Below are 13,067 nucleotides of genomic sequence, written 5' to 3'. Positions count from 1 at the left end.
CAACCGGGCACCCTAGGGGGCACTTTTACAAAAAAAAAAAAAAAAAAAGGTAAAAGAGCTCCCAGGTGCATAGCACCCTTCCCTTGTGTGTTGAGCCCCCCAAATCCCCCTCAAAACCCACTGCCCACAAGTCTACACCATTACTATAGCCCTAAGGGTGAAGGGGGGTACCTACATGTGGGTACAGTGGGTTTGGGGGGGTTGGACGACTAAGCATTAAGCAGCACAATTGTAACAGGTAGGGGGGGGATGGGCCTGGGTCCACCTGCCTGAAGTCCACTGCACCCCCTAACAACTACTCCAGGGACCTGCATACTGCTGCCAGGGAGGTGGGTATGACATTTGAGGGTGAAAATAAAAAGTTGTGAAACATCATTTTTTGTGGTGGGAGGGGGTTAGTGACCACTGGGGGAGTCAGGGGAGGTCATCCCCGATTCCCTCTGGGGGTAATCTGGTCATTTAGGGCACTTTTTGGGGCCTTATTCGTGAAAAAACAGGGTCCAGGAAAAGTGCCCTAAATTCTAGCTACAAACGCATACTTTTTTTCCATTATCGGCGAAAGGCACCCATCTCTCCTCGGCCGATAACCACACCCCAGTTCCACCTTCGCCACGCCTCCGACACGCCCCCGTCAACTTTGTACGCTTCCGCGATGGAGTGCAGTTGAAAACGTCCAAAATTGGCTTTCCATTATACCGATTTATTTGTTTTTGTGAGATAAACGTCTATCTCCCGATTTGGGTCGAAATCTAGGTGTTTTTCTCTTTCAATTATAAGGTGGATAATATCCGATCTAGTTACAATAAATATTCCATGGTCCAGAATTAAGTATTAGAGCATATCCTAGGTATTTTATCCTAGATATTTTTTGCTTGAATGAAACTTGACTTGCTGATGGGGACAATTTTTATTTTTCTGACACTTCTCACCGAGACTTTTCTCTTCTGCAGATCAATCAGGACCATAAAAACGTTGAGGTGATTACATGTTGAAGTGCTGATTGTTGCTGCTTTCATATATTAGTGCCAGCACTGCAGCTACCCATTAAGAGCCATATTCCAAACACTGATGTTTGTAAGTGAAGCCGATTAAGTTACAAAGCCCTGAAAGGTAAATTTTTTCATTTCAATGGCTACCCAAAAGTGCTGGAAAGCCAAACACAATTACTCCCTCAATACTTGCTTCAAGTTCTGGCTGAAATGAGCATGTTTCAGAAGCCTATGCATGATTCAGAAGAGGTACAAAAGCCAACAGGATAATATTTTGAACTACATGCACATTCCCATTGAAAAATGTGAAATATAATTTTTTGACCCACACTAACCAAACCCAAAATATATGCTCTTCAAATCTGTGCATTCCAGGCCTTTTACACATATAAACAATCGCATTTGGACAGAACTGGGAACACAAAGTATCCTGAACCAGTGCTCTTAGCTCATTGGCTCTTCTGGCCAAAGTAAGGGCTACTAAGAATATGGTTTTCCATGTACAAAACAAGGTAGAAGACACTCATTGGCTCAAAAGGTGCCACCATTATTGTTGGGTGAGCATTACGTTGAGATTCCATATCAGAGGCAGCATTGATACCAAGGATTACACTGAGATCAGTTTTCCCTCTAAATGCTTCGAATAAGGCTACTATGGCTCTAGGATGGAGTTGGACAAAAGCTTATCTTTTGTCTCATATTGGAAAGGTAGTAAAGACATGCGAGACCATTGGGGATGGAGTAACAACAAGGATCATACCTGTGTTCTTCACACCAGCAAGTGAAAGTCCACTGATATGACTTTCTTGTGTCATGGCTACAGGAGATCAACAGGATGTCTTAAATTTCTTCTATTATGGGTATCCTTGTGATGAAATGCCTTTCAATTTCGTTACTGCTAGAGAAGGGAGCTCAGTTGAGGAGTGTGCATTACAAGGCCTCCTAGCTGTGTGAGCAGGAATGTAGGAACGAGCGGGTCCCCAACACCTTTGGCTGTAGAGAGGTTCTTCTCTTCTAAATTTCTGCCACTCTACTTTAGATTACTGTATGATTTCAGCTCCTTTTTTCCTAGCTCCTTTTTTTCTTGTCTTTCTGGCTTACTGGCTTTTAATGCAAGATCACCCTGCAAGCTCTGAAGAGATCCAAGGACAAGCAGAATGGACTTTGAAATCTGATGTTCTTAATAAGCTTTAAAATTGATTCCTGGCATCCAAGCAACATCAAACCTGTATGTAGGAATACACTGATCTCCAGTATGCACATAAAAGGTTCTATTACCTATACAAAATGTCTGAATATTATCTGTACACATCTTTGGGAAACCAAAAAATGAATTATAATAGCCTTGGCTAGGCAGTATAGATTGCAAGCTAATAGTGAAGAGCTTATAGAAGGCTGTTTAATGATCTGGATGGGCAAGCAGGATAGGCTATGGACTAGAGGCAAAGATCTTGTTGTAGAGGTTGTCTAGCTGGCAGGCTATGGAGACAATAAATTCAGAGTGTAAGCAGAAGTCCAGTGGCTCATATAAGTGCCAATATTCAGCACTTAACCAGACAAGGTAACCACATAAATAGGATTGCATAAAAATAGTCCTATCTTTATGTGGTGCCCCACAGCCGGTTAAGTGCTGAATATCGTTAATTGGTTCTGCAAATGTGGAAATTTGATGCCAAAGCCCGGACATGGCCTGGCATTAAAATTCTAGGTATAACACCAGTAACTGTCAGCAAACACTAAGCACAGCAGGCTGAATATCAGGCCCAGTGTCTTGTACCCTTTCACCAAAGGGGCTATTATCACCTAGACATGGTATGCTGACCAGGCACTTATGTAGGTCTTCACAAAGACCACTTTGTAAGCCCAATATAGCTAATGCAGTTATTCTTACACAGTTTTGTAGGAATCATAAGTAAACAGTATACAGTGCAAAGTACATTCCTCTATATTTGCAAGGAATTGTCTGAGTTGTGGATACTATTTCGATGAAAGGGACTTTTAAGTAATCTAAGATCTGTGAATGTTAGCAATGTAAGATCTGGAGATGGTGAGTCACTATTCTAGAAAAAACTGTCTGCCTAATGTATCTCAAGTTTTTGGATCTTCGCTTGGTGGGTAGTTGGCATTAGATGATGGGTTCTGACCCTCCTGAGAGCTGTTTCAGCCACCGAATGGTATGGAACATGATGCTTCTCATGCCTGGCTGCTAAGTGAATCCTGTATTTGACATCTAAAAACTTGAACATCACTGGCATAGAGGAAGAGTTTCAGCTGATCTTGGCTGTAAGTTTTGTAGGATGTTGTGCACTGAGAGATTGGGTAGCTCCTCAGGCTAATCAGTATCATAGAGTGGAGGAGTAGCCTAGTGGTTAGGGTGGTGGACTTTGGTCCTGGGGAACTGAGTTCGATTCTTGTCACAAGCAGCTCCTTGTGACTCTGGGCAAGTCACTTAACCCTCCATTGCCTGCCGCATTGAGCCTGCCATGAGTGGGAAAGCGGGGGGGTACAAATGTAATAAAAAACAGTGCTTTTCCTTTCAGGTTTCTAGCACACCAAAGGTGCTGGACAACTTTTGGAAAAACTTGGAATAGGTCATATAGAGGGGAATAATCGAACCTCGCTGGCGAAATAGGTCGCCCGCGATCTATTTTGGCGGTGGCGCAACAGCTGGCCGGAATCGTATTTTCAAAAAAGATGGCCGGCCATCTTTTTTTTCGATAATACGGTGTGGGCCAGCGAAATGCCTTGGATTTCGACGGGTTTGAGATCGCCAGTTTTGTTTTTCCGCGATAATGGAAAAAACTGCCAGCGATCTCAAACCCGGCAAAATCCAAGGCATTTGGCCGTGGGAGGAGCCAGCATTTGTAGTGCAATGGTCCCCCTCACATGCCAGGACACCAACCGGGCACCCTAGGGGGCACTTCAAACATCTTTTATAAACAACCAAATTAGCTTCCAGGTGCATAGCACCCTTCCCTTGTGTGCTGAGTCCCCCAAATCCCCCCCAAAACCCACTGCCCACAAGTGTGCACCATTACCCTAGCCCTAAGGGCTGAAGGGGGGCACCTACATGTGGGTACAGTAGATTTTGGGGGGTTTGGGAGGGCTCAACATTACCCACCACAAGTGGAACAGGTGGGGGGGGGGGGGGGATGGGCCTGGCTCTGCCTTTCTGCAGTCCACTGCAACCAACAACAACTGTTCCAGGGACCTGTATACTGCTGTCAGGGTGCTGGGTATGACATTTGAGGCTGGCATACAGGCTGGCAAAAAAGGTTTGTATTTTAATAATTTTAGTGTGGGAGGGGGTTGGCGACCACTGGGGGAGTAAGTGGAGGTCATCCCCCATTCCCTCCGGTGGTCATCTGGTCAGTTGGGGCACCTTTTTGAGGCTTGGTCGTGAAAATAAAAGGACCAAGTAAACCTGGCGAAATACTGCTTATCGTCGGGTTTTATTTTTCCATTATCCGCGAAAGCCGGCCATCTGGTAGCCACGCCCAAGCCTGCCCATGTCCCGCCTTCGCTTTGCCGCCAACACGCCCCTTTGAACTTTCGCTGGCGAGGCAAAGGGAAAGCGGAAAAGCTATCACAAATGTAGCTTTCGATTATACGCTTTTCACCGCTTTTGCGAAATAGCCGGCCATATCCCGATTTGTGTCGGGAAATAGCCGGCGATTACTTTCGATTATAAGCTGGATACTCTACTAAGGAGTCCCTTTGATTCCTACAGGAGAAGGGGGATCCAAAGAATATGAACTGAATGATCATTTGGACTTGTAGCTTCCCCTTGGATTTGACAACATTGCTGATGCTGTTTCTCAACTACTTGTACTGTTTGTCTCCGGATCTGCTCTCCTCATTATACATGGTAGCAATGAGGCATATTTTCAAAGCACTTAGCCTTCCAAAGTTCCATAGAAACCTATGGAACTTTGGAAGGCTAAGTGCTTTGAAAATATGCCTCAAAGTCTGTTAAAACCCCTAGTGCCTTACTGTATGCCTGAGGGTATGTGCGCTGCAGTTTAGCAGTTTGACAACTCATTGGTACTCTCTTAAGAGCCCAATGAGTTACTTGCCATTTAAGTGCTGAGGAAAGCTGTACCCACTGATACCCTCTAAGGGGCTCTTTAGGTCAAGCTGCACAGAATACTGCTTCATTCCTTTCATTTATTATTTATTGAAATAGCTTCCCTTCTTCTACATTTTTTAAAAATTTCCATGAAGTCTTTATTGAAATATCGAAGCAACCGCTCAAAATACATCAGAACAGAAAAAATAATAAACAAGGTTGCTGACAAACAGTGACAGAACAACCCACTGTATAGTACGACAACAAGATTAGATAACAATACTTCCTGATAAACAAAGAAGCAACAATAACTTCAAGTATTTAAGGCTTTTTGATTTATAAAACCCCTCCCCTTCACCCCCCCCAAATCTTCCCCTAAGAGAGATGTACTAAAGCCTATTTAACCATTTAGTTTAGAGGGGGAACAGTGGATTGTTTCCAGTGTGCTGCTAAAGTCACATGCGCAGCAGACATTGCGTGACGCACTACCAAAGATTATGACTTGGTCAAACCAGGTGGCTTCTTGCAAAACAAAAAGAAAAGAGGAGACCACTGAATTGGCCGAGCTAGCCATCTTTGTAGCCTATACTGTATTGCCTTCCAATAGGCCTTCGCTTTACCACAAGACCACCATAAATGACCCATCATCACCCTTTTTTCCACAACCTCTCCAACACAATGATGACACTTGAGGATAAATATGATTAAGACGGACCGGGGTCAAATACCATCTGTATAGAACCTTGACGCAATTTTCTTTCAGGGGGACAGAAATATTGACCTTTAAAGAGGCCCACTCCATGAGAGCCCTATCACCCTCACTAACATCCATCCCAAGCGCATCCTGCCACCAAAGGCAATGTGCACAAATAGGCCTGACCAGAGATCTCTGAAACTTATATAGACAAGAAACCTCTTCTACATTTTTTTAAGAGAAGAGCATCTGCACGCCAGAGATAAAAAGGCAGGAAGGATCATTAAACCAAAGAAGGTCTGCAAAAGTTTCAATGTTCTGAGCTAGGAAAGAGCAATTCTGTGCTTGGAGCCGTTGAATGATATCACCAAATAGTGTGGCTGTATTATTCTACCTTGCTAACACAGAGCAGCAGAGGGAGAGAGAAAATACTGTATCTATTCAACATGAACAGACATACTGATTAGAAAAAGACTGTCTTCCCAAAATCTTCTGTAAACATCCACCACTGCAAAATAGACTTCAAGCTCTTGGGAATGCCAGTTAAGTATGCTCACCCATCAGAGGTCCAATAGTGCATCCCCATGATCTGCTATGGAAGAACCAATGTGCATGTACTTAGAATAAATATCAGACACCGAACAAAATTATACTATAAATTCATATTGACTTATTTAGACTTAAATATCAAATAGTATTCATATACAGTTTATCATTTATAGCTTATCTAATATGATATACTATCTCTGTTGAGCACAAGTCATGGTGGTTAACATACAATTATACAGGCACTTGTACTGCTGTCCCTAATGACCTCACAATCTAAGTAGTATATTGTACCTGAGGCAATGTAGGGCTACGTGACTTACCCAGGGTCAGATGGAGCTGCAGAGGGAACTGAACCTGGTTCCCCAGGATCTCAACCCACTTAAAACTAAGTATAAAAAAAAATCTAATTTAAAAGAAAATGTTAAGAGAAACTTGAACAATCTCAATCAAAATAATTAACCGACAAAATAATAAAAACACAAAAGACATAGAGGGGCATAATTGAAAGGGGTGCCCACGTTTTCCTGAGGATGTCCCCGCAGGACGTCCCGGCGAAGGGGTGGGGAAACCCGTATTATCGAAACAAGATGGGCAGCCATCTTTCGTTTCGATAATATGGTCGGGGACGCCCAAATCGCAAAATTTAGGTTGACCTTAGAGATGGTCGTTCTAAGAGATGGTCGTCCCCGATTTTCGGCCATAATGGAAACCAAGGACGTCCATCTCAGAAACGGCCAAATCCAAGCCATGTGGTCGTGGGAGGAGCCAGCATTCATAGTGCAATGGTCCCCCTGACATGCCAGGACACCCAGAACATCGACCGGGCACCCTAGGGGGCACTGCAGTGGACTTCATAAATTGCTCCCAGGTGCATAGCTCCCTTACCTTGTGTGCTGAGCCCCCCAAAACCCACTAACCACAACTGTACACCACTACCATAGCCCTAAGGGGTGAAGGGGGGCACCTAGATGTGGGTACAGTGGGTTTCTGGTGGGTTTTGAAGGGTTCACATTTACCACCACAAGTGTAACAGGTAGGGGGGGATGGGCCTGGGTCCACCTGCCTGAAGTGCACTGCACCCACTAAAACTGCTCCAGGGACCTGCATACTGTTGTGATGGGGCTGGGTATGACATTTGAGGGTGGCATACAGGCTGGCAAAAAATATTTAAAAAGGTTTTTTTAGGGTGGGAGGAGGTTGGTGACCACTTGGGGAGTAAGGGGAGGTCATCCCCGATTCCCTCCGGTGGTCATCTGGTCAGTTTGGGCATCTTTTTGAGGCTTGGTCGTAAAAAAAATGGACCAGGTAAAGTTGCCCAAGTGCTCGTCAGGGACGACCTTCTTTTTTCCATTCTCGGTCAAGGACGCCCATGTGTTAGGCACGCCCCAGTCCCACCTTCACTATGCTTCCAACACGCCCCCGTGAACTTTGGTTATCCCCACAACGGAAAGCAGTTGAGGACACCCAAAATCAGCTTTCGATTATGCCGATTTGGGCGACTCTGGGAGAAGGACGCCCATCTTCCGATTTTTGTCGAAAGATGGGCGCCCTTCTCTTTCGAAAATAAGCCTGATAGTTTACCTGTTGCAGTTGCATTTGATATTACAGGAGTTGTTGCAAGAGTTTGATGATCTAAGGAAGTTGGTATAGCAAGTCCATCGTTATTATCTGAATTTTTCTGTTTCATTTTGTTTACCATTTCATATTGTACACTTGAATGTTGCTGCGCTTCTACAATTGGTTCCTGGCCTGCACTTGGACGCTCCGCTTCTCCTAGAGTTGACTCCTGGTAAGCACTTGGATCCAGTTGCCCTCTCACTGTTTGTTTCTGGTCCATTGACTCTAGGTCGGTACTCATATGTTCTTGCTCTCCTAGAGATGATTCTTGATCTATAGTCAGATTTTTCAGCTCTTCTACAGTTGGTTCCTGATTTGTAGTTAGACATTCTTCATCTGTAAGAGCTGGATCTTGTTCTGTAAGTATTGTTTCCTGGTTTATATTTAATGCACCACGCTCTGCAGTAGATACTTCATGATCTATCCTTGGATGTTCTTCTCCAACAGTTGGCTCCTGAGCTGGGCTGGGTTGTTCCTTCTCTGTTCTTGACTCTTCCTTATCTTCAATAGTTGGTTCCTGATCTAAATCAAGTTCTGTTAATAAGGGACTTTCTGAAATATCATCATGCTTATCCTTAGCACTTTCTTGAGCTGATGAAGCTATTTCTTCTTCATTTTCTAATGCTTCCTCTGTGCCTTTTTTATGACTATCAGACTCTGCCATTGTATCCTCCATAACCTTTAATTAATAATATATGTTAAACCGCATCAGTAAATATACAGAACACAATTATAGGTAACAAACATACATCGTTTAGATTTACAGCATATTTTCACAGCTGTACAGTGTTTTGTAAAATTCTTCATGCTCTTGTACACTTTTCACATGTAGCTGCCTGACAATTCAAAATGCATTAAATATGAGTTTGCTTCAATGATCTACACAACACACTGTACACTTTCAAAGTGAAAGAAAAATTATAGAATTATTCAAAAAGTAATTAAGAATAAAATAAACAAAAATTCCCAAGGGCATTAGCATTCGCACCCTTTGACTCAGTGCTTGTTAGATGCCCCTTCTGCATCAGTGGTAGCCATCAGTCATTTATGCAAATTGGCTATCAGTTTGCACAGCGGAATGGTGCAGTTTTTGTCCTTCTCAGCAGAATAGTCCAAGCTCATTTAATTTGGCTGGGGATCATCTGTGGACTGAATCAAGGCCGCCGAGAGGGTGGGCGGGGGGGGGGGGGGGGGGTTGAAATTCCCCAGGCCCAGCCTCCAAAGGGGGGCCTGTGTCCAGCGCCTGATGTTGGCGAGCTTCTTCATACCTGCACGCCAGCTTCTGGGTCTGTCTCTCCTGCTCCTGCTGCCCAGGACCCGGATGATTGCATTAACACGAGATTGCATTAATGCAATCATCCAGATCCCAATTCCTGGCACACAGGAGCAGCTGAAAGCATAGGGTACATTCTTAGTACATTTTGAACTATATCTTTAGACAGCAGAATGTTTACAGTGTGCAATGGTGGGAAGACGTTTGCAAAACACTAAGCTGACAGCATTTTCTTCTTGGAGAATGCTCCAATTTCCATCTACACCCAAATTATTTCTTTTCAATAACCATACATTAAATATAAACTAAAATAGTAAACAAAAATAAATAAATTTCAACTGACCAAGAAATTATCATCATTATTTCACCTGAAATAAATCACATAAAGCTGAATGTTCAAATTTTACAATTATATATATTTCCTTGCCATTCAAGGTTGTGTATCATACTTTACATGCATGGGTAATGCCATTAGTGAAGGTTTCAAGTAATATGTATTATGCAAGAGAGATTCTGTATTTAATTCATAAATGGAAAAACTTCAGTGATAAGACTACTAGACACAATACACTTCAAATATGAATATTTTTTGACTAATTACATAAATGAGATAAAATTCCATTCAGTCTTGCCAAGAAAGGTGTATTTCCATTGCTGTTTTAATTTACTATGACAGATGGAAACCAAACAAATATAAAAACTGTCTTCAAAATGAAAACACTGAATCTATTGAGAGGGTAACAGGGTGCCTATTTTAGCCTAATTTATAATGGCAGAAATAGCACCTAGATTGTGGGCATTTACATTGATGTATAAATCATAATTCCACTCAGGGTCTGCCCACACTCCTCCCCTGAGCATACCTACTCTACAAGTATGTGCCAGCTTGCACAACACAAACTTTTAGACATGACCTAATTTTATAAAAAGGACTTTTGTGCGTAAAACAGCATTTTACATGCAAAAACGTTTATAAAATTACCCTCCCAGTCATATATTTTCCTCTCAATCGCAAGCTTTCTGTTTTAACTCCTGACCAGTGAATTTCAAATAACTGCTAGAATCCTGACAGCTACCAAGAGTTAATACAACAGAAATCTCTTAACGATTTGCAAAGAGATACTATGATTTATTTATTTATTTATTGCATTTGTATCCCACGTTTTCCCACCTATTTGCAGGCTCAATGTGGCTTATATTGTTCCGTCATGGTAATGCATGCATGTTCATAAGAGAAAGAAGATTATGGAAGGTTCATTATCAAGATCAGAGCTCTGGTGTTGTAACATTAAACGTTCATTTGTAATCATTGTTAATGCCAGCAGGTATATGAAGATTTGGTTATGTCCAGTTCTTGTATATATGTCGTTGATTAGGATTTAGGATGGGTCATTGTGGTATGCCTTGTAGAACAAATTGGTTTTTAGTAGTTTTCGGAAGTTGGTTAGGTTATGCATTGTTTTTGTGGCCAGTGGGATAGAAACTTTGACTTACTAAGAATAACCTAAAATGGGACAGTTTTTAATCTTACTTAACATCAATGGGCCCAATACACAAAACATATCTGAATTACTAGAAACAACTTTGGACTCAAACTCTGAAAGAGCGACTCTAATTGTGTCGTTCATTTTTCAACAAGATTTGGACGCGGTTATGCGTATTTACTTCAAGAAAATGCAGACTCTGTTCAGGGGAAAGAGGGTTTGGATATATCCCGATATTATAAAGCAGACTCAAGAAAGGAGGAAGTTGTTTCTTGCGATGAAGACAGAAGCGACATCTTTAGGAGCCGTTTTCTATTTAAATTTTCCTTGTAAATGTGTTATTAAATATTTGGGTCTTAAGTATTATTTCTACCAGCCTGAACAGTTGAAGGCATTTATAAATATGAAGAAACTTGGTAAACCGTAGGTCCTGATGAATAAATATTTGTTAATAAGATAGGTATACATGCAATGCATATTTCCTATTTAATTTTTTTTTTCTACTCTGTAGTCTTCATACTTGCTTAGACTATCCCCCATTATTGTGGTCTAAAGAAGATACTTTGTTTTTTCCTTTGGTAAAAATGTTTCATTTAAATTTATATTTTCCTTTCTGCATTGCTTATTCAAATGTAACTGTATTGTTAATTTGATTAAAAATCAATAAAGACTTAAAATTAAAAAAAAACACAGCCTCCAAATCATGAATTCATGGGCGGATGCATTTCAATTAAAACTCAACGCACAAAAAACACAATGTCTCATCCTCTCATCACAATATAACACATAAACCCACCACTATAAACAACCCAGACTACACCCTTCCTGTCTCAGATAACCTGAAAATTTTTGGAGTCACAATCGACTGAAATCTCACACTAGAAAGCCATGCGAAAAATACTACAAAGAAAACGTTCCATTCAATGTGGAAACTCAAAAGAGTAAAACCTTTCTTCCCAAGGGAAATATTCCGCAACCTGGTAAATCAATGGCACTAAGCCACCTAGATTATTGCAATGCAATCTATGCTGGATGCAAAGAACAAATCATCAAGAAACTCCAAACTGCTCAAAACACAGCGGCCATATTTGGAAAAACGAAATACGAAAGTGCCAAACCCCTAAGGGAAAAACTACACTGGCTCCCACTTAAAGAGCGTATTGCGTTCAAAATTTGCACCTTGGTTCATAAAATTATTCAACCAGGAACACAAAAAGATCAGCATGCACGTTCTTGAATCTCCACTACCCCAGCTGCAAAGGACTAAAATATAAATCAACATATGCATCCAGCTTCTCATACATAAGCACCCAACTATGAAATACACTACCAAACGCAATAAAAACAATACAAGACCTAACAAACTTCCGCAAATCACTAAAAACCAACCTGTACAAAAAGGCATAATTTAAATTAGCTCTGTGTTATTGCCTCTCGCTGGCGCTGTCTGCCTGATCATGGGTGCAAAGGTAAATGTAGATGCTAGTCCAGCACTAGTGGCTTCTAGATCCTGCATTTACCTTTGACCTTCGGGCTGTCATAGCCTTAATAAACACTGTGTCTTCCAACAAAGGCCCATGGCACAAAAGACAAGACATGGTCATGTTTGATTGAACTTCTTTTCTTTTCTTTTTTCCCCTCACTTTCTCACCTTTTATATGAGAACTGCATCGTTCTTCTTTATTGTTTAATACTGGAAGAAATCAGAGAATGAGCAGCAGCAAAATATGATGCATTCAGCCTGAAATCTATCCATTATTTTGTAATCTGTAATGTGTTATATTTGTATTACTATTCTGTTACAAAACTTATTTTAATAAGTTTATAATAAATGATTTGGCAAATCTGTGAACTTAGCAATGCATGCCAACAAAGTTTTTTAAATCCCAAATTGTTTCCCCATATTTTAAATTACTGTTTGAATAAAAGTCTTTGATCTCAACGAGCCACCTGAGAACCTTAACACTGGACACCGACTTCAAAGCAGCGAAGACATCGGACCTTCAAACATTCAGGCACTCAGCAGCAAGGGCGCAAACGCCTTACCTGAAAACGGGAGGCGCAGGGCAGGCACCAGCACAGCAGCCTGAGCGAGCGCTTCCGCTAGTTCCCCAAAACTCTGTTATTAGCGGTGCCATGGCAACGAGCCGGCTTCAGCAAGCTCGCGCGAGAGAAGGGCTCACCTCCTTGCTTACTGCAGCTGGCTCTCTCCTAGCTTGCCTGTTCCTAGAAGTGAACTCTCGCGATAGGAAACATGGCGGTGCAGGAAGCAAGTTTTGCCGCGTGCCGTGGATACTAGTAGTAGTGGTGGTGATATTAGGCGGTGCTGTTGCGACTGTTCTCTTTTCAGAGCATTTTAGTTTGCTGTGACTGAAGGTTTACTGATAATTTT

At 41.9% G+C, this 13,067-nt stretch overlaps 1 protein-coding gene across 1 annotated transcript in view; it reads right to left on the bottom strand.

The window, feature by feature from the left end:
• The window catches only part of IQUB (IQ motif and ubiquitin domain containing), a 100,452-nt gene extending 87,684 nt beyond the window's left edge, over positions 1-12,768 (bottom strand). The window contains exons 1-2 of the mRNA XM_030216482.1: positions 12,722-12,768; positions 7,883-8,597 (exon numbers count right to left, since the gene is read on the bottom strand). Coding sequence (XP_030072342.1) covers positions 7,883-8,594 — 712 coding nt within the window. The 5' untranslated portion in view covers positions 8,595-8,597; positions 12,722-12,768. The remainder of the gene's footprint in view (positions 1-7,882; positions 8,598-12,721) is intronic.
• Between the last annotated feature and the right edge of the window lie 299 nt (positions 12,769-13,067).

This window comes from Microcaecilia unicolor, chromosome 10 (assembly GCF_901765095.1).
Source record: "Microcaecilia unicolor chromosome 10, aMicUni1.1, whole genome shotgun sequence".
Lineage (NCBI taxonomy): Eukaryota > Metazoa > Chordata > Amphibia > Gymnophiona > Siphonopidae > Microcaecilia > Microcaecilia unicolor.
The sequence above is the reverse complement of the archived record's forward strand: the minus strand, read 5'-3'. Positions and strand labels throughout refer to the sequence as shown.